General features: G+C 40.0%; 2 protein-coding genes across 6 annotated transcripts in view; one reads left to right on the top strand and one right to left on the bottom strand.

The window, feature by feature from the left end:
- Positions 1–8,776, bottom strand: part of INVS (inversin) — a 186,922-nt gene extending 178,146 nt beyond the window's left edge. For 3 of the 5 annotated variants that reach the window (XM_032240193.1, XM_032240190.1, XM_032240191.1), the window contains exons 1-2: positions 8,546–8,726; positions 3,552–3,681 (exon numbers count right to left, since the gene is read on the bottom strand). In XM_032240193.1, coding sequence (XP_032096084.1) covers positions 3,552–3,657 — 106 coding nt within the window. In that variant the 5' untranslated portion in view covers positions 3,658–3,681; positions 8,546–8,726. Of the gene's footprint in view, positions 1–3,551; positions 3,682–8,545 lie in introns of all 5 variants that reach the window. The other 2 variants (XM_032240194.1, XM_032240189.1) reach the window with 2 other exon arrangements.
- A 141-nt stretch (positions 8,777–8,917) lies between these two features.
- The window catches only part of ERP44 (endoplasmic reticulum protein 44), a 95,606-nt gene continuing 82,965 nt past the window's right edge, over positions 8,918–21,558 (top strand). Inside the window, exon 1 of the mRNA XM_032240198.1 lies at positions 8,918–9,177. Within this exon, the coding sequence (XP_032096089.1) occupies positions 9,121–9,177 (57 nt within the window). The 5' untranslated portion in view covers positions 8,918–9,120. The remainder of the gene's footprint in view (positions 9,178–21,558) is intronic.

Here is a 21,558-nt window from a genome sequence, read left to right as displayed (position 1 = left end):
TGCCTACCATGTGCCAAGTATTGTGTTGAATTTTGTGGCTTTAGTGATGAATTAAACAGATCCAGTCTACTTTCATAGAGGCCATTAACTTATGGAGGAGAGAGATGTTAAAATAACCATACACATAAATATACAGTGATAATCTGAAACAAGTTCTATGAAGAAACACTACAGAGGGCCAAGAGGGAATAATACAATGAAAAAACTTGAGGCTGGATGGTTAGCAGGCCTCTTTGACGAAGTGACCTTAAAACTGAAACCTAAAGGATGACTAAGAGTTAGTCAGACAGAGAATGGGGAAAACAGCCTTTCAGGTGAAAGCCCTGAGATGAAAAAGGGCTTAGCAGGTGTGAGACACTGAAAGAAAGCAAGTTTTTCTTGTAAGACAGTCGTAAAACACGAGGATGGGCAGGTAAAGAGACACATGTAACCTGCTAAATTTTATTCCAAGTATAACAAGAAACAATGAAAAGGAGCAGGAAAATGACAAAAGTATAATATATACACTTTTTTTTTTTTTTTTTTTTTTTTGAGACGGAGTTTCGCTCTTGTTACCCAGGCTGGAATGCAATGGCGCGATCTCGGCTCACCGCAACCTCCGCCTCCTGGGTTCAGGCAATTCTCCTGCCTCAGCCTCCTGAGTAGCTGGGATTACAGGCACGCGCCACCACGCCCAGCTAATTTTTTTTGTATTTTTAGTAGAGACGGGGTTTCACCATGTTGACCAGGATGGTCTCGATCTCTTGACCTTCTGATCCACCCGCCTCGGCCTCCCAAAGTGCTGGGATTACAGGCGTGAGCCACCGCGCCCGGCCTAATATATACACATTTTTTAGTTCAAGTGAACATGGAAAATTTAGCAAAAAGTTAAAAATGGCAAAATTAAAGTGTTTAAGGATGTATATGTAGGTGGTAAAACTACAATGTAATAATTACTATAAAAGTCAAGATAGCCAATTACTGTAGTGGGGAGAGAAGGATATATTAGGGGCTTCTACGGTTACTGACCATGTGCTGTTCCTTAACCTAGGTGGTTTAAGTGGATGTCTGCTTTATGTTTATTTGTTAAATTGTACATATAAGTTGTATGTAGTTCTCTATGTGTATACTTCAAAATAAGAAAGTATGTTTTGTTTTAATAAAAGAGTGAATTAAGGTAAATAAGTGGGGAGAATGGGTACAGCTGGCCCAAGAATCTCGGTTTTGGTGACAGGCAGCAATACTTGCCCCCCCATTCATTCTTTCATTCTTCTTTTTAGAAATTGAGCACTGTGAGTTTTAGCTTGGTGTGATACCACCTAGGGAAAGACTTTTTTTTCAGCTTCTTTTGTTCTAGGTATGGCTTTGTGTCTAAGTCTAGTCTACCTCCTTAATGACAAATTGCCTTTCCTGTGCTCTCTCTCCCCCTTCCTGCTGACTGGGCTATGACTATAATGAAACTATCTGCCTTTGACCCAGAAATAGAAGCATCATGTTGAGAACGGAAGAGCCAAGGCCCAGCAGCATACCTGAATGGTTTTGTGAAATGAAGATATCTATTTAACCTAGACTGCCCACATACCTGTGTACTATTACACTGCTGGGTTCAACTGCTTAGCAGTTGCCAGGAAGATAGGTTTGATCTATTCAGAGTTGGGATTGCAATATTATGAGAATGAAATATACTTCTATCTTTTCCAAGTCATAGACATAAATATATTTCTATCTAAACAGCCACAGCGCAGTTTAGCTTGTGCACTATGTAGTCGTGAGGCAAAGTTGAGAATGGCAATACTTAGAGGTAGATGAAGAAACAGAGATGGGATTTTTAAATAATGGAGACAAGCACATTTAAGTGCTGATGGAAATAATTCAGCAAAGAAGGTTGAAGATATTGTAATCGAAGAGAAAAACAAAAGAAGCAATGTCCCTGAGAAGACAGGAGGAGACAAAATACAGAGCATGTGTGGAAGAACTGGCCTTTAACAGAAAGACGGATCTTTGCTGTTTTAGCAGATAGACAAAGAGAGAAGATGGGTACAGACAGAGGTAGATCTGTAGATGTCATGCTAAAGATGAGGGAGTTCCTACTTACTGTATTCATTTCCTCTAGGAAGCCTCCTGCAATAAAGAGAATGAATGGAGGGGGAACTGGCAGTCAGAAGATTCAGTAGAGTGAGAGGTATGAAACATTCATTATGGATAAAATGTGGTATGATGAGTGCCTATCTGAAGTGGGTAATCATGAATTTGGGGTGCTATCAATCTTTCAGCTGGATTCAACTGCTTAGCAAGGGTTTGGTACATCCAGAGTCGGGATTGCAACAGTCAAGTGCAACAGAAGGTAAAAATAAAAGGGGGGGCGAATTTTTCCAAGAGAAGGATTTTAATAACAAAGAATCAGAGCTAAGTAGTGAAGAAGGAAAAGACAGAAGAAAAAATGATGGTCAAAACTGGAGAAGATAGTGGATTGGAGGTCTCAGTGAGTATGAAAACTATTGTTTGTCATAGGTAAGTGAGCTGAAAGTAAGAGTTTTTGTTGGATGGTAGAATGTTTGAGTGATTTGAAGGTTGGGGAAAATGTCAAGTTCCAGTGAATTGAACAGCTGAGGTAAATCAAGGATAAGCAGAGGGAGAGAAATCTTCACAGAGTATGTGATAAAATACTTTTGTCTTTAATGATGAGTAGGAGTTTGTTTAGCACAGAAGAAGGTAACAGAGTAGCAGATAGAAAAGATGTGGGGGAACAGAACGTATGGAAACAAAATTCATAGGTCACTGGGAAATAGAAGTAACATCTAGCCTAGCCAGAGGTCGGGTACACCAGCAAAAGTTCCTGGAGAAACTGCAAATGGAGGGTAAAAACAAAGATGGAAGAAACAGCTATGAAACTTCAAGTAATTTGGACTTCATTTTGTAGCCCAAGGTGTCAGTCATGAGCCCCAGACACTGGTGTGAATAAAGACTACAAAGAAAATATTTTTATTTTATTCTCTTTTGGATTTAAAACTTGTGAATATCTGGATTTGCGATAGATGGATCTTCGCCCTGTTTTAGCAGGAAGCTAAAATTCTAGAAAATTCTTAGCCATTCTGTTTTTCCCATATACTTTGTTGTCTCCTCTAGAACTCCTACATTGGACATCTCTATATATCATTTACACATGCAAATGACAGGGGAAACATTGAATCCATTTTAAATCCTTAAAAATTAAATTATTTGTAAACTTTAGTATTTGGGGTATATATTACATGTTAAAAAATTATCCGTGGTGTCATTCTAGATCTCTGTTAACATGAAGATGAATTCGTTTCCTTAGTACCTTAGAATATCTATTTAAATTTAGTGCTAAATACATAGAAATTTCTCAAATACTTTTCACCTAATCCTAACCCATATTTTTAAGTTTTAGGACTTAATTTCTTTCTTGTCCATGCGTTGGAAAAAAATATAAATAATAACATATTTCCATTAAAATGCATGAGTACATGGCAAATTAAAACTAACATTAACAAACTTCCTCAGGACAAAGAGTTGCTTTTAAAGTTTCTGTACTTAAGGGGAGTGCTTACCTACAATGAGCCTCTGAAGAGCACCCTTATCTCCATTGACGGCAGCAGCATGGACTTGTGATGCTAATGAGGAACCAGCAAAGAGCAGGTTCTCTGACTTGTTCATAGTCTTCTTAGCAACTGGAGCAACCTGAAACAATGATTCAGACAATAAGCGTATGCAGCAAACATTTCTGAAACCTGTCTCATCAGTTCCAAGTGGGTATTTTATAAATATGATTTACTAGAAATATTTGACTAGGACTAGAAAAACCTATAGTCCTGGCTGGAGGCAGTGGCTCATGTCTTTAATACTAGCACTTCGGGAGGCCACCACAGAAGGGTTGCTTGAAGCCAGAAGTTTGAGACCAGGCTGGGTAAGACAGTGAGGCTGTCTATCTTGACCTGTCTCAAAAAAAAAAAAAGGGGGGGGGGGGAAGAAAAAAAGCTACAGTCCTAATCCTAGAATTGGCATTAGGTGGCAAATTAGGTGACCTTTGTACAAGTTGCTCATCTGTAAAATGAGAGGGTTAGGTCCTTCTTAGACCCTTCTTAGGGCTATCTGAGGAAAAAACAAAGACAATATTTAACATTAGGCACAGGGCTCAGGGTTACAGGGACACAAGCAATATGATGCCACATAATCTAAGTTAATACCAGTAATATGATGCCACATAGTATTAAACATTATAATTGATATTCGGAATAAAAGTGTGCCCAAGCCACAAAAAGAGTTTAACATAAACTTAATTGTGAAATCAGAATTAGCTGGTTTTAAGCACTAAATTAACTTAAAAAAATTAATTAGGGCTGGGCATGGTGACTCATGTCTGTAATCCCAGCACTTCGGGAGGCCAAGACAGGAGACAGGAAAATTTCTTGGGCCCAGGAGTTCAAGACCAGCCTGGGCAATATAGTCAGTACTCATTTCTAGAAATCCCATCCTCTCTTCTCCACCTCTTTTCGAGACAAGGTCTTGTTCTGTTACCCAGGCTAAAGTGCAGCCTCTGCCTCCAGGGCTCAAGCAATTCTCTTGCCTCAGCCTCCTCAGTAGCTGGGACTATAGGCATGTGCCACTACACCCAGCTAATTTTTGTATTTTTAGTAGAGACAGGGTTTTGCCATGTTGGCCAGGCTGGTCTTGAATTCCTGACCTCAAGTGATCCGCCCGCCTTGGCCTCCCAAAGTGCTGGGGTTACAGGAGTGAGGCACCATGCCCTGCCTACAAAAGGTTTTTTAAAATTGGCTGAGCACGATGGCATGTACTGTAATCCTAGCTACTTGGGAGGCTGAGGTGGGAGGATGGCTTGAACCTGAGAAACAGAGTTTGCAGTGAGCTGAGATCACACCATTGCACTCCAGACAGGGCAACAGGGTGAGACCCTGTCTTAGAAAAAAATAAAAAAATTAGTTAAGTCCAGGTGTGGTGGCCCACGCCTGCAATCCCAGCACTTTTGAAGGCCAAGGCGGGTGGATCATCTGAGGTCAGGAGTTTCAGACCAGCCTGGCCAACATAGCAAAACCCTGTCCCTACCAATTTCACTTTTTGTGGGAATGAGGGAAAGAACTAGGTGCCTTTTAATTTAGTACTCAGCCAGGTGTGATGGCACATGCCTGTAATCCCAGTTACTCAGGAGGCTGAGGCAGGAGACTTGCTTTAACCTGGGAGGTGGAGGTCGCAGTGAGCCAAGATTATACCACTGCACTCTAGCTTGGGTGACAGAGCAAGACTCCGTTTGAAAAAAAAAAATCAGTCAAAAATTTTTTTTAAAGAGACACTTTCTTGCTATGTTACCCAGGCTGGAGGGCAATGGCTATTCACAGGTGCAATCCCACTACAATCAGCACAGGAGTTCTGACTAGGACCAGTTCACACTTCCTTAGGCAACCTGGTGGTCTCCCACTCCTGGGAGATCACCATATTGAGGCCAAACTTAAAGTGGACACCCAAGTGGCATAGTGCACTACAGGCTGAAACTCTTGAGTTAAGTGATCCTCCTTACCTCAGCCACCTGAATAGCTGGGACTACGGACACGTGCCATCACACCTGGCTAAGTACTAAATTAAAAGGTGCCTAGTTCTTTCCCTCATTCCCACAAAAAGTGAAATTTTTATTTGTTCTCTCCTTGGTACACCAGGAAAATACACCTAGATTGAGGTCTTAACCATAAGATCTTACTTGGAACACCATATCACTAAGATGAACCATATTTCATTAAGGACAATTTTGTTCTGACTGGTAGTCTCATGGAGCTTCTAAGAACCATTCACCATATTGGTCGAGACCAGCCTGACCAATATCGTGAAACCCTGTCTCTACTAAAAATACAAAAATTAGCTGGGCTGTCGTGGTGTTCGCCTGTAATCCTAGCTACTCAAGAGGCTGAGGTGGGAGAATTGCTTGAACCTGGGAGGTGGGCAGAGGTTGCAGTGAGCCAAGATGGTGCCACTGCACTCCAGCCTGAGGACAGAAGGAGACCCTGTTACAAAACAACAACAACAACAACAACAACAACAACAACAAAAAACCCACAAAAAAAACCTAGTATCAGCTGCATAGGAAGATAGTGAGATCCCTATCATAAGAGTGTTTAAGCAAGCAGAGGTTGGACTATGTCAGAAATGCAAGGATTCAAACATCTGATGAGAAGAAAAGAGGAATAGTTGCATCAATGATCTTAACATCCTTCCTAATTTACTAAGCTGCTTTATCAAAGTTCCAAGGCTGAATGCCTACAAGCACCAGAGAGGTAACAACTGTTAGAAATGTAGGGAATCAGTAAACTTGAATCACAGTAAACTCGAACATATGCACTTATCTAAAGGGAGCAGCTGTTAACCAGTTAATTGCTGCCACGAGGATAGGCAAGTCCTTTTCTGATTTCATCAAAAAGCAGGTCATACCAATTTGTTACTCCTGGGGATTTGGGAGTTTTATAAGATAAATTTATAACGGATGAGCCAGTATTTGTCTTGTCATCAGCAAGGATTATTTGTTCATATTCTGCCCTAGAGAGAACATATTAATACTTTCTTAATTATGGCAAAGGACAGCTCTTTATGTCTTTATCTTGCTGACAATTTGAGTTAAGGTGCTGGCAGAAAATACGCAGGAAGAGGGTGTTGTGGGACACTTCAGTCATGTCTGAATGTAACAGTCATGTCAGAAGAACCACTGTCACATGCAGAATTATATTAAGGTCACTTGAGAGAAGCTACAAAACAGAGGCGGAGGTAAAAACAAGGAAGGGGAGTAACTGCACTTGGGTTCTAGGTCGAGTTGTATTAATAATAACCAGTGTGGCCAGGCGCAGTGGCTCACGCCTGTAATCCCAGCACTTTGGGAGGCCAAGGTGGGCAGATCACCTGAGGTTGGGAGTTCAAGACCAGCCTGACCAACATGGTGAAACCCTGTCTCTACTAAAAATACAAAATTAGCTGGGCATATTGACACATCCCGTAATCCCAGCTACTTGAGAGGCTGAGGCAGGAGAATCCCTTGAACCCAGGAGGTGGAGGTTGCAGTGAGCCGAGATCGCACCACTGCACTCCAGGCTGGGCAACAAGAGCAAAACTCTGTCTCAACATAATAATAATATGCAGTTTGTCCTCAGGCTACATCAGCTTTCTGGGTTTCTGTAAAATGCAAAAAATAATAAGGGTGGACCACGTTCACGTTCATTCAACAAGCTGAGTGACAACTATGTGCTAGGCACTGTTCTGAATTCTAAGACCTGTCATTTTTGATTCTAAGTGAACAGAGTTTTAGGCACATCAGAACCATAAAAAAAGTCCTTTATATCTTTTGAAAAATACACTAAAAATGTGATCTGTTATATACGTATGTGTATATATATATGCATATATATACATATACTTTTTACCTCATAATCCTTAGCACTCAACACAGTAACAGGTATATAGCCGGTACTCAGTAGATGTTTGTTAGACGAAAGATCGCAGGCTGAGTGCTAAGTCCAAACAGTGAGCAGGATCAAAGTTTAATTTCTTGAATAATGAGTTCACACTTACGAGTCTCTGCTCTTTTAAAATTTTCCATTTCAACTATCTTTGGGCTCTGTCAGGGACATGGACAAGAGATAGGAGCACTAGTGTAAGAATCAGCCGGCCCTGGTAAGAGTGTTGTCTCTGCCACTGTTTAATTTTGTCGCCGTGAGAAAGCCATTCTCTAGGGCCTTTTAAATAAAAAATGTATTTTTTTGTCTCTTTAAAAAAATAAATCATTTTTAATAAAAATCAAAACCATTCTGTTAAAGTGCTATAAAACACAAAAGTGTCATTATCCTTGCCTAATTATACAAGCCCGTGTAATAAATGCTCTAATAATAACCGTACAATACTAGTGGTACTGCAGTCACACTCACAGGAAGAGTAATTCTGATTAGGACTAAAGGGTTGGTTGGTTGGGAAGCTCTCAGAGATGGTGACATTTAAGATAGCATTCCAGAGAAAGAACGGGATAAGGCCATTCCAGGCAGCAGGAAAGCTGGAGCAAAGGCGAGAGTAGGGAGAACCACAAAAGCACGGTGTGCCTCCTGGGTACTAAGCAGAGATCGCGTGGGCGCCTGGACCTCACTGAGTGTTTGCAGAAGATGCCGCAGAACTACCTGAGGCCAGGTGAAGATCCTCGACTGCTTGGCTAAGGAATTTCGTAATTATATTGTAGGAGCAATCCACGCCTTAGCAGCAATCACTCACACAGAGTTTTCCAGTTTACGACGTGCTATCCCATCCCTTACCACATCTCCTCCTTACAGGAGCCCTCAGAGACAGTTAGGGGTAAGGCGTTGACCCATTCAACTGAGGCCCCGAGTGGCGACTTCGACTTTATAATGCAGGAATTCGCGCAGAAAGAAGACGCTGCGGGCGAGGAGGCTAATGATGGAGGCTCAGGCCACAGCCCAGGCCAGGAGGGCCGTGAGTCTGCAGCAGAGGTCAAGGCGGTGCAGACCGATCTATCCTAGCCTCCCCAGCCAGGCGCCCTCCTACTCACCCTCGCCTCCTCCAGGACTGACGTCCCGGGGACGGCTCCAGGAGGTGCGACCCGGACCGGGCCGCCCCTCCCGCGGGGCCGGGACAGTACCCGAGCCAGGTCAGACCCCACGGCAGTGAAACTAGAGGAGCCCCCTCCGAAGGGCGCCCGAGGCTCTCGCCGCACAGTCTTCTGGGAATTGTAGTTCCCATCCTTCGAAGCACGGGGTACACCCGCCCTCCGCCCTTCTATCCCACAGGACCCTGCGCGTAGAGGACTCGGTGGACCTGGGCCGAGAGCCCAATGGGAAAGGGAGTTCTAGATGACCGACAACGTGCGGGGTGAGGTCAATACAGGACTACATTTCCCGAAGTGCTCCGAGGTGGGCAGGACCCGGAAGTGAGGGTGTGAGAGGCCTCTCTGGAAGTTGTCCCGGGTGTTCGCTGCTGGAGCTCGGGTCGAGAGGACGGGGTGCCGCTGCCTGGAGAATCCTCGGCTGCCGCTGGCTCCCGGAGCCCAGCCCTTTCCTAACCCAACCCAGCCCAGCCCAGTCCCAGCCGCCAACGCCTGTCCCTGCCGCGGACCCCAGCGTTACCATGAATCCTGCCCTCTTCCTATCCTTACCCGACCTCAGATGCTCCCTGCTGCTCCTGGTGAGTGAGGGAGGGAATGACAGACCCATCAACAGACGCACGAACGGCCTCTCGCCCTCGCCCAGGGGGAGCATTGCTACCCCTGCCCCTGCCCCTGCTTTCATGTTTTTTCCTCCACTCTTTTGGAGTGCACCCACCCCCGCTGCCTTTAGTCTCGCCATCCATCTGTCTGCTTCCCAGGCGCGGAGTCCCCGAGGCCTGAGAAACCCGGATCGGTGGAGAATCGGAGAAATTAGCCGTGAGAGAGTGATTCGTGGGAGGGTCACGGCAGAGGAGGTTCCCCTTCGCCCTTAAGTCCAGGGGTTTCATTTTCGAGGGCCAGTGGACCTGGTGGTAGCTTGAATCGGAAGAGACCAAGCATACACCTAACGTTTCTTCCCACCCTCTCCATTTGGGAAGAGTATGAGGTCGACAGGTGCTGGGGTTGTGTGAATCTCACCCCAGATCCCTGAAGCGGTGCCTGGGTTGGCAGAACCCTCTGTTGTGGCTTGATGCGATTGGTTGGGAACCCGGAACTGGAGACTGGTTTGGATTCCACTGGGAGAATAGTTTGAAGGGTGGAAGGTGTGGTTACCTGACAATCTCAGCTCAAGGCCTTCCTCGCATCTTGTTGCAACGTATTTCCCCAACCCACAATTCCCACCGGAGCAGATTTCTTCTTCATTGCGCCTTATTTGAGAATGACCAGGTCTCCTATATACATGTGCACTCATTGCTAACTGCCTAACCTGCTCAGCATCATCCCATCTTAAAAGAATCTTTCCCTAGTCCCTCTTGCTCCAGAGTACGTCTTGAGTATGCAGACTAAGTGATCCAGGCTTCAGGTCAAATTGAGACAAAAGTGAAAGACTAAAAACGTATGGCAAAATGACATACATTTAATTGGGCTGTTATTGTAATGTAATATTTGAAAATACTTTAATTGTAGTGGATTTTTAGAAATTCAGATTTAAACATTAAGAACTACTTTACAATTTAAGAAACAGAATTTAGTGACTCATGAGGTTACATAGCTAGTTACAGGCAGAGCTGGGATTAGAAACAGGTCTGTTGACTTGCAGTGCTTATTCTGCCATATACCATTAAATGTTTACTATTTGTGTTTGAAATAATTCCTTTTCTCACTTGGACCTTTTCAGAAAAAGCACTATAAAATGCTAAATGGAATGTCAAAGTATTTTTGAGAACAAAAAGTTGTGTATAAACATTGTAATATTAAATAATAGAGTGTCTTATTGCCACTTATAAGTATACAATAGTGTATGACTTTTGTATCAAGGAAAATATGTATAGTGCTGTTTCTTGGTGATTTCACTATACACTGTGATACATTTTTCCTTCTAGAAGTATTAAAATAATACCGTTATTAGAGACCACTCTCTCCTTAAGCAGACTAGATACTAATCTTTTTCTTATCCACAAAATGGCTTGAGTTATGAATTGTGTGCTAGAAATTACTTTTAGGGTATCAAAAAATACAAAGGGCAAAAATCTTAAGACATTGGAAAGAAAAGTTGAGACACTGAACAGACAAACTATATCAGATGCACTGTCCTCAAACGGTATGTTTGGTTGTAAATCTAAGTTATGAGGAAGAAATAATTTATTTTGAAATAAATCATGCTTTTTATAGGAAACCTAACCTTATTGGGTATGAGTTTTTTTCCAAATAGAACCTAGATTTAACTAAAATTTTAGCATTTTGTATTTTTATCTTTCTAAGCAAATGTAAAGAAATAGAAATCTAGAAAATATGTTAGAGAACACCTGTAGATATGAAAAGGCTGGAAAATAAAGCCCCAGAAAAGGTTTAATAAACTAGAATTACAGGTCAAACTAGATTCAATTGGAATACAGTGTTTACCTAGTTTTAACACTCATATGCTGATTAGCAACTATTTATAAAACATCCATCCTGTCTAATCACAACTTTGAATTGCTTACTTAATTGGTAATTCTGTCCTATTGATGGAACCTGCTTACTCAGTATTGCTGTTTAATAGTTTGTCTAATAGTTTGTCCTCTTTGTTCCTCTATGCTTTTTTCCTACTCCTCCAACTTTCTCTCTCAGACCTCAAGTTTATTTCTTCTCACGTACAGATACAGCAAAGCCAATTTCCCATTTAGCTGAGGTCATCATTTTTTCCTTAAATAGCCTCCTCTAAAGAGCTATATATTCTCCTACTACAATAATTTTCTTCAAACAGTTTATACCTCAACCCTAAAGAACTAGACCTGTTCAAATTTAGTGGTGTTCAAATAACAGCTGAAACATAATCACAAACTTCCGGAGGCAAGTAGCTATTTTTTCCCTGATCTCAAACATTTTGGAATATATCACTGCCACAAAGCCTTTCTGGATAGGTAACTAAACACAAAAGCTCAATGTGATAACTTTTTTTTCCTGAGCTTTCATATATTTTTTTCATTTGCATATGTATAGATTTTTATTTACATATATTTAGATAGATACATAGATTTAGCCCTTTTCTGCTTATCTTCCTATCTAAGGTGGGTTTATTCAGGATTTTCCCTTGGGAAAATCAATAAGGGGGATAGAAATCTTGCCAGTTCTTACTGCACTGTTTGTGTACAAGTTTTGAAAAGGCAAGATAAGAGAAATAAAACTAAGTTGGAAAGAAGTTGTCTCATGCACCCAAAGTAACCTCTTCTGTAGTTCAGATTGGTAGCACTCCAGTCCAGTTGTTTTATTGAAGATGTGCTCTCATTAATCTCTTGATAATTATGTTTATAGATCACAATTGTTACTAGTCCTTAAGGGTTTTGCATTGTTGTTCTTGGTTTGTTCAGTATATATAGGAAGTCAAGAAAAGTTTGCTTAGTTTAGGAAGCTATGTAAATTAGAGAGCTAAGTAAACATTTATTTAATTGTTACAAGTACCTTAAAAATAAGCACAGTAGAATTCAGTTATGTCCGTTTTATCCTTTAATGTCAATAGTATATGCAGATTCGTCCAAGAGGAGTACTTTTGGAGGCATGCAGTTTGATTGATAACTAGGTGAGTTTTATTTATCCTGTTAATTTAACTGCCCTAGATAAGTAGTTTACAAAGCCTGGCTGCTCATTAGAATCATCTGTGGCAGTTTTAATGAAATGATGTCTGGGCCCTATACCAGATCAGTTATATCTGTAGCCCCAGAAATTAGTTTAAAAAAAAAAGATTCCCAGTCGACATACTAAAGTGTGTCCCTCTAAAAAGTAAGAATTAAACAAAAACCACAATACATTATCACATCTAGAAAAATCGACAAATTTCTTCGTATCATCAACTATCTGGTCAGTTTTTGGGTTTTTCCGATTGTTTCCTTTTTTTTTTAATTGTTCAGAGCAAGGGCTATAAAATCCATGTATTCCAATTGGTTCATATGTCACTTATAAAACTTTTTAAATCCATAGGTTCTCTCTCCATCTCATCATTTTCCTTGTAATGTGTTTAGGAAACTGATCCTCTGTCCTGTAGCATTTGCCACATTCTGGATATTGCTGATTGCATCCTTGTGGTTGGGTTTTATGTTTCTCTGTTCCTTGTGTTTCCTATACATTTGTAATTCAATTTTGTGATCTTAACCACCAACTGCATATAGTTAGGCTGATTTGTTTCATTTATCTTTTAATTTTGAGTTTTAAAAAATTTACCTTTTATTTTATAATGATATAAAATCTGCTTCCAAAGCCAAATCTATAAAGCTAACTATATTTGTATAAGTCTAATTTCTGTTTGTCTCACTTACTGTCTTATCTCCCTCCTAATAACACCTTTTTTTCTCCCAAGACAAAGTGTAGCTCTGTCACCCAGGCTGGAGTGCAGTGGAATGATCACAGCTCACTGCAGCCTCAATCTCCGTGGCTGAAGCAATCCTCCCACCTCAGCCTCCCGAGTAGCTGGGACTATGGGACTACAGGTGTGTGCTACCACACCTGGCTAACTTTTTTTTTTTTTTTTTTTTTTTTGGAGACAGAGTCTTACTCTGTCGCCTAGGCTGGAGTGCAGTGGCACCAACTTGACTCACTGCAACCTCTGCTTCCTGGGTTCAAGTGATTCTCCTGCCTCAGCCTTCTTAGTAGCTGGAATTACAGGTACCCACCACCACGCCTGGCAGGTTTTTATATTTTTAGTAGAAATGGAGTTTTACCACATTGGCCAGGCTGTTCTCAAACTCCTGACCTCAGGCCTTGGCCTCCCAGTGTGCTGCAATTACAGCCTGGAAAACGTTTTTAAAAACTTCTTCAATTTTATGTTCCTTTCTTCTTTTTTTTAATGTGCAGGCTATTTGTATTTATTTATGTATATATTTCTCTCTCCCCTTGGATTAAATTGTAGCATATTAGTCACACTTTTTCCCACCTTTTTTTTAAACTTAAAATTTTATTCGAGAGATGGGGATAGAAATTTTGCCTGTTTCTTTTTGACTGCTATACTTCACTGGATAGATGCCAATTCACTGTTGTTACCATTCTGCTGTTACAAATAATTCTGCAAACAATAGCTTGTGCTTACATAATTTTGATAGTATATCTTTGAGATAGATTTCTGTACTAGAAGTTGCTAGGCAAAAGGTAAATGTATATATAGCTTTGTAGGTGTTGCTATATATTTGAAATTATTCTCTGTATAGGGGTTGTGCTATTTTATGACCTCACCAACAATGTAATAGTTTCCCTCTAGCCTTGGTAAAAAGGTATAATGTCAAATTATTGGGTATTTGTCAGTCTGATGAGTGAGAAATGGTATCTCAATGTATTTTAATTTGCCTCTCTTTGAGTGTAAATTGCCTCTCTTTAATATAAACTTCTTATGTGTAGAAGTTATTTGCATTTGTTTTTGTGTGAACTGTCTTCCTGTCTAGGCTGGTTTTCTGTAGAATTGTTGGTCTTCTATTTCTAGACCGTACAGACACAGACACACACAGAGGTTTTTTTTTTTGTTTTTTTTCTGACAAGGTCTTGCTGTGTAGCCCAAGCTGGAGTGCAGTGGCCTGATCTTGGCTCACTATACCCTCAACCTCCCAGGTCACATGATCCTCCCACCTCAGCCTCCCAAGTAGCTGGGACTACAGGCACAAACCACCATGCCCAGCTAATTTTTGTATTTTTAGTAGAGATGGGGTTTTGCCATGTTACCCAGGCTGGGCTCTAGCCATCCACCTGCCTTGGCCTCCCGAAATGCTGATTATAGGCCTGAGCCACTGTGCCCAGCCCACACAGAGTTCTTAACCCTTTATATCCTTAGTTGATGCTCACAGGATTGAGAAGCACTGGAATACACAACCATATGTGAATTTAGTCATACGTCTGATAGGTTAAAATTTGTAATAGCCTTGGAGATGTTTAATTGCTTACAGTTACTGAAAATTTTTTCTAAACTGCTATGATTTTTAATGGTTTTATAGTAGCTCAACCTTTAAATGCACTGTAACTTACTTCATTATTTATTAAGACATTTGGTTACTGGTTATTTCCAGTTTTTCAAAGTTACAAAAAAATGTACAAAAGGTATGCATACAATAATGCAGTGATGCAGATGTCCAGATACATCCTCAGGATACTTTTCTAGAATTACATTTTTTGGGTTATGTGGTATTTCTTATTTTTAGAATTTCTGCTACGTTGTACTAAATTGCACTACTGAAAGTTTGTACCAATGTGTATTCCTACTAACTGTGTGAATATGCCCACTTCCTCACACTCTCATCAACAGTGGGTGTTTTTATAATCTGTGCCAATTTAGTAGACCAAAAATGGTATCTCAATTTAAATTTACATTTCTTTGATTACAACCAGAGTTGAATTTTTTTTTCATATTTATCGATAATTTGTTTTTGTCTGCATGTTTGTATTATGTGTTCATGTTATGTGTCTTTTCTTTTTTTGTGTCTTCTTTTCAAAAAATTGCTTACTCTTTTTCTAATAATTCAGAATAACTCTACTCACAAGATAGAGTTTAAGAACAATGGAAGATATTATTCTTTGTCTATTCATTAGTGTCCATTCGGAAGGCAGTGTAATACGAAAGTAGATGTCATGGCATCTATATATGTGTAAGTTCCAACTCTTCCATTTACTTAACCATCGTAACCTTGGTTAAATTACCTATTTTTCTTGTCTATAAGGTAAGCACATGGATTTGATGATTCAGTGATTCTTTGTGTAGTCTGTCTTATTTTCAAGATAGACTACAAAAGAATATTCATTTAGCTCCTGATTATAGACTTATTTGATTGGATAGTTCCTTTAAAAATCTGCTAGCTTGTCAGCATGTTGCAAGTGTGTACAGGCATGCTTGGCATGCTTTGGTCACAGCTTTTCTGGTATTGACTGTTGCTGTGCTCTATTTCTTCTAACCCAGAAAGTGATTAAAAACAGTTTGACATTTTGCAACATTTATTGATTTTTAGCCTAACTTTGATTCCATAGAGAGGTACTCATCTGTGGCTCAGGCTGCAGGAACTTAATCTGTATCTTTGTTATTATTTTTCTTCTCTGCCTATCATTTGAAAGCCTATTTGCAATCTGCTATCGAGGAGAAAAAGATCATTGAGATGCATATCATGCCTTCAAGAAATGAGTAATTCAAATAAGGAGAGAAGATATATGTGTAAATATTTAGAATATCAAAAGGAAAGTAATGGATGCCAAAGGTATTTGTAGAAGTGGGTTATAAATCCTGCTACTCAGAAGGGTGGTTGTGAGCCCAGGCATCAGCATCATATGAGACCTTTTAGATCACCTCACCTCAGACCTACTGAATCAGAGCCTACACTTCTCAAAAAGTTTGAGAAGTACTGCTATGGATGTTTGGAAGGAACAAATTATTTCTCAATGGAGGAATCAGAGTAGTCTTAGAAAAAGATGAATTTGAATATTTCCTTGAATAGTTAAATGGATCAGCCTATTTTCAATCCTGAATGGAGTGAAGAAAAGGGCTGTGCCTTTCAATACTGTATTAAATCTTTTATATTAATTGAATATCTGTTTTTTTTTAATTGTTTTAAGAAGTCATCTTGTCTGATTGGTTAGCATGGCCAGATATTAGAATTGGTACCAAAGAAGCTGGCAAATCCTTGGCCAACTTCATTAAACAGTTTGTTATCAACTTAGCAAAAATAAAAATAATGTTCTTTAGTGGATTCTAACTAGCATTGAGATTAGCACATTCAAGGGGGGAGAGGAATGCAATGCCACTTTGAAGAAGTCTCTTCTGTAATGCTGTGGATCTTGATTCTGTCTTTGTAAAGAATTAAATAAAATTCTAACTGCTTTGGGAATCCTTGGTGATACCGTGGTCACCACATTCATCTCTGCAATTCCTACAACCCTGAGATTTTTCATCATTGTGTAGAACTTTGAGCATTATATTGGACTCTAATTTTAAGTTATCTGAATTTGTAGACACAAACATTATAATATAATAGAGAAAGGCAGGAGAAAACCATCTCAGAAAAACATTGTAGTAGTGTTTGAGCTAAAGAAAACTGTAGGCTGAGTAGTATAATGCCAATACTTTTTCCATTTCTTCTTCATTACAGTCTGGTGGTGGGAACTTTGGTGAGTGGATTTAAGAGACTTTAGAAAAAGGTTGTTAGGTCATGCTTGACATTCTTCTGGGGAAAAAGAAATTTTAAAAAATTTTAAAGAAAGGCCGGGCGCGGTGGCTCAAGCCTGTAATCCCAGCACTTTGGGAGGCCGAGGCGGGTGGATCACGAGGTCAAGAGATCGAGACCATCCTGGTCAACATGGTGAAACCCCGTCTCTACTAAAGCTACAAAAGATCAGCTGGGCATGGTGGTGCGTGCCTGTAATCCCAGCTACTCAGGAGGCTGAGGCAGGAGAATTGCCTGAACCCAGGAGGCGGAGGTTGCGGTGAGCCGAGATCGCGCCATTGCACTCCAGCCTGGGTAACAAGAGCGAAACTCCGTCAAAAAAAAAAAAAAAAAAAAAAAAAAAAATTTTAAAGAAAAATGGTCATTAGGAATATAGATTATGAATGCGTCTACAAAATAAAATGCTAGAGTTAAAAATTCTTGTCCTGTAGAGAAGATGCACTCATATTTACAAGACTGCTGTTTAGCTGTTTTGTGGTATTTTTTTTGAAATGAAGTTTCACTGTTGGCAGGCTGGAGTGCAGTGGCATGATCTTGGCTCACTGTAGCCTCTGCCTCCCTGGTTCTAGCGATTCTCCTGCCTCAGCCTCCCAGGTAGCTGGGATTACAGGCACCTGCTACCATGCCCAGCTAATTTTTGTATTTTTAGTACTGAAGGAGTTTTACCATGTTGGCCAGGGTGGTCTCAAACTCCTGACCTCAGGTGATCCACCCGCCTCGGCCTCCCAAAGTGCGAGGATTATAGGTGTGAGCCACTGTGCCAGGCCTGTTTTGTTGTATTTGAAGTTTTAAATAACGTAGGGGGAAATGCCAGCTTTTAAAAATTGCCAACACATCATTGAAGTTTATTTCCTTGCTTACGGAACAGCTTCAGGTGTAAGATATGTATTGTGATTTGGTGTTACCTTGAGAGAAGAAACCTGCACATTTTCAGTTCCTTTGACTTATTACTGGAGTTCTGACCCAAGTACAGTAAAATGTCAGCCAGTGATAAGCTCACACTCTTGTAATGATTTAACTTCTGAAAGGGCTGAGAATAAAGAAGAGCTACTTTTTTTTTTTTTTTTTTGCTAGTCAAAATGATTTCTTAGAAAACAGCTACTCAAATGGACTCATTCCCCAAACTTTCTAAATAGCAGAAATTTTTACTATAGGAATGGATACTATTTCTAACAGGAAGTCTTGTAGTCTGCTAACAACAAAAGCACTACAATGTTGTAAAATACTTAGTTCTTTGTTAGTTTAACCTTTGAATGAAATGAACAATTTCAGAGACTCTTAATTTTTCTGTAGAGTTACAGTAGTCTCTCCTCATCCACAGGAGATATGTTCCAAGATGCTCAGTAGATGCCTGAAATTGTGGATTATACTGAACCCTACATATACTGTGTTTTTTCTTATACATACATACCTATGATAAAGTTTCCTTTATAAATCAGGCACCATAAGAGATCTGCAATAGTAACTAATAATAAAATATACTGTTCAAAGTTTCATAGTAGAAGATTCATTCTTAACCTAGATCTTAGCCACCTCAGCATATGATTTATTTTCTTTCCATCTAACGTCAGGAGCTTTCATCTTTTCACTTAAGGAAGCGCTTTATGGCTTCTTTTTGGCATATCTTTATTTATTTTTTTTTTTGAGATGGAGTCTCACTCTGTCGCCCAGGCTGGAGTGCGTGGTGTGATCTCGGCTTGCTGCAACCTCCGCCTCCTGGGTTCAAGTGATTCTTCTGCCTTAGCCTCCCAAGTAGCTAGGATTACAGGCGTCCGCCACTATGCCCAGCTAATTTTTGTATTTTTGGTAGAGATGGGGATTTGCCATGTTGGCCAGGCTGCTCTTGAACTCCTGACCTCAGGTGATCTACCTGCCCTGGCCTCCCAAAGTGCTGGGATTACAGGCTTGAGCCATCGAGGCATGTCTTAATTGCCAGTATCACTACTCTTGCACTTTGCAGCAATTATTAAGTAAAGTAAGGGTTTCTTGAATACAAGTATTGTGATTCCAGTTGATAAGGGACGGGTTGTGTCTATAGTGGGGATATGCTGGACAAAAGGATGATTTACATCCCACTTAATCTGAAATGAACCGGTGTGAGATTTCATCACACTACTTAGAACTGCATGCAATTTAAAACTTATACAGTGTTTATTTCTGGAATTTTCCACTTAATGTTTTCAGATCATGGTTGGATAAAGGGAACTAATTAAAAGACTGTGCTACGTTTTTAAAGCATGTATTCTTATTTGTTTCAAAAATCATCCAGTTTGTTTCTTTGTACCTATACTCTGATTTTAGGATGTCTTCTAGAAGATTAAAAATATTTTTTTTTCTTTTAATGATAACTTGACTATATATAAATTAAAGAGAAAACATTTAGAAGAATGTTTAGTTTAGGGATCAGGGATTTGGGCCAAAATCTTGGCTCTGCTACTCACCACCCCTGTTTCTTAAGATCTCTATCTTCCTATTAACTTCTGAGGAATAATACTGGTATTATGTCTGACTCCTAAATGGTGTTGTTATTCCATGCTACTATTACAATTTCATGGGGAAAAAAGTGGCGAAATTATTACTTTTTCCTCATTCTTAGATCTGTTTCTAGTACAATGCCTTATAACAGATTAAGTGCTCAATAATTTTTTTTTTTTTTTCCAGGGTCTCACTCTGTCACCCAGGCTGGCGTGTGGTGGCCCGATTTTGGCTCACTGCAACCTCTGCCTCCCTGGTTCAAGGGATTCTTCTGCCTCAGCCTCCTGACTAGCTGGAATTACAGGCATGCGCCACCACGCCCAGCTAATTTTTGTATTTTTAGTAGAGATGGGGTTTCATCATGTTGGCCAGGATGGTCTTGAGCTGACCTCATAATCCACCGCCTTGGCCTCCCAAAGTGCTGAGATTACAGGCATGAGCCACCATGCCTGGCCGCCTGGCTAATTTTTACATATTTTTTAGTAGAGACAGGATTTCGCCATATTGGCTAGGCTGATCTCGAACTCCTGACCTTGTGATCTGCCTGCCTTGGCTTCCCAAAGTGCTGGGATTACAGGTGTGCGCCTAGCCGCCTAATTTTTATTTTTTTTTAGTAGAGACGGGATTTCGCCATATTGGCCAGGCTGGTCTCGAACTCCTGACCTTGTGATCCACCTCCCTTGGCCTCCCAAAATGCTGGGACTACAGGTGTGAGCCACCGTGTCCTGCCAATAACAATTTAAGTACTGTGGAAAAAGAAAAGGTAGAGGTTACATGAGGAGGATTGGGAGTGTATTAGGGGAGCTGTAGTTTGTTAACATCCCTGGACAAGCGAGCCTTGAAGCAAGTGAGGGAGTTAGTCATTTGGATTTCCTGGAGGAAGAGCCTTCCAGGCAGAGCCATTAGTCAGTGCAAAGCTCCTAATGTGGGAGTGTCCCAGGCATATTCAAGAAATAGCAAGGAGAGCAGTGTGGTTATCATATAGTCAATAAGACATAGCATATTAGAAGATGAAGTCATATTGCTAAAACATATTTTGCAGAACTGTACTTACCCTATGTATGTTGTTTACTGATACTGTTTTTCTTTTATTTTTTAAAAATTGCTGATCTGACTCAGTAGGGAAGAACTTCTAAGTGGGTGGCTGATATTGCTGATCTCTTCAGCCTGGCCCCATTTGCCTCTGTTGGGAGTAGCCTTGATTGTTTTGGTTCCCTGTGTGTTATGGGAGGGGTCCCAACTTTCAGTGTGAAAAATACTGTTGTTGTAACTTAAAGTGTTAAACCAAAATATTTCCTGACATATGTTTTGATTCCCGAAAGTGGTATCACTTTCATGGTACAGAAAAGCATAATGAAGAAAAATATGCATATACTAACTACTGATAACATTTTAGTGTATTTCCTTTCAGTTTTGTTCTGTGCACATATGTATGGATTTTTAATAGTATGTGTATATTTTGAACAATGTAAGATTGGGCCCTTTTTGTTTAATCCTGGTGTAGAGTGGTAGACTACTGATTCATAGAAATATAGAAAGAAAAGATACCCACATGCGTAGATGTATTCTATCAGTTGGAAATAGCTCCTAGCTTGACCACTTAACTTCAAAAAGTTATTTAACCTTTCTGAGTTTATATTTTCTCATACATCAGTGACAAAGACCTCTCCTGCTTAGTTCTGGGGTAACAAATGAGACTGTGAATGCGTCTGTAGCACATTATAGAGACCTAAACTTTTTTGGTTTTTGCCATGTGATAGGTGCTCAATAAATGTTAAGATGAGGGGCTGAGTGAACGAATGAATGACTAAATAGATATCCTTTTTTTGAAACTTTCAAGCATTGTCTCTCCAATGCTATTAAAATTGTATGCACTGCTGTAATGAGTTCACATGACCAGCTTCTATCCATGTGGTCTGTGGTCTTCTTATCCAAATAATTACATTGTCATTATACCAACAAAACAGCTTAAAAATGTGACTGTTAAGTGCATAAGTTATCAGTTAAGCTCTGTTTTATAACTGTGTTTTAATTATATAAATTTTTTATACGAAAATTTTTTATATTTTGAAAAAAGCTTATGGAGGCAGTTATGTTTTGTTGTATAGTCCATTGATTTTAGAATTAAAGGAGATTAGGGTTTGAATCCTGTTCTACCATTAGTTTGGCCAAGTCACTTCACTTATTTGAATCTTATTATTTTAATAAATGGTTTCCCTTTTACTATATGCCAGAGACTGCAAAGTTCTTTTTTTTTTTTTTTTTTTTTTTTTCATTTATAAA

The sequence above is a fragment of the Sapajus apella genome, unplaced genomic scaffold, assembly GCF_009761245.1.
Source record: "Sapajus apella isolate SASKATOON/1434 unplaced genomic scaffold, GSC_monkey_1.0 scaffold46, whole genome shotgun sequence".
Lineage (NCBI taxonomy): Eukaryota > Metazoa > Chordata > Mammalia > Primates > Cebidae > Sapajus > Sapajus apella.
Note: the sequence above shows the minus strand (reverse complement) of the source record. Positions and strands in the feature narration are given on the sequence as shown.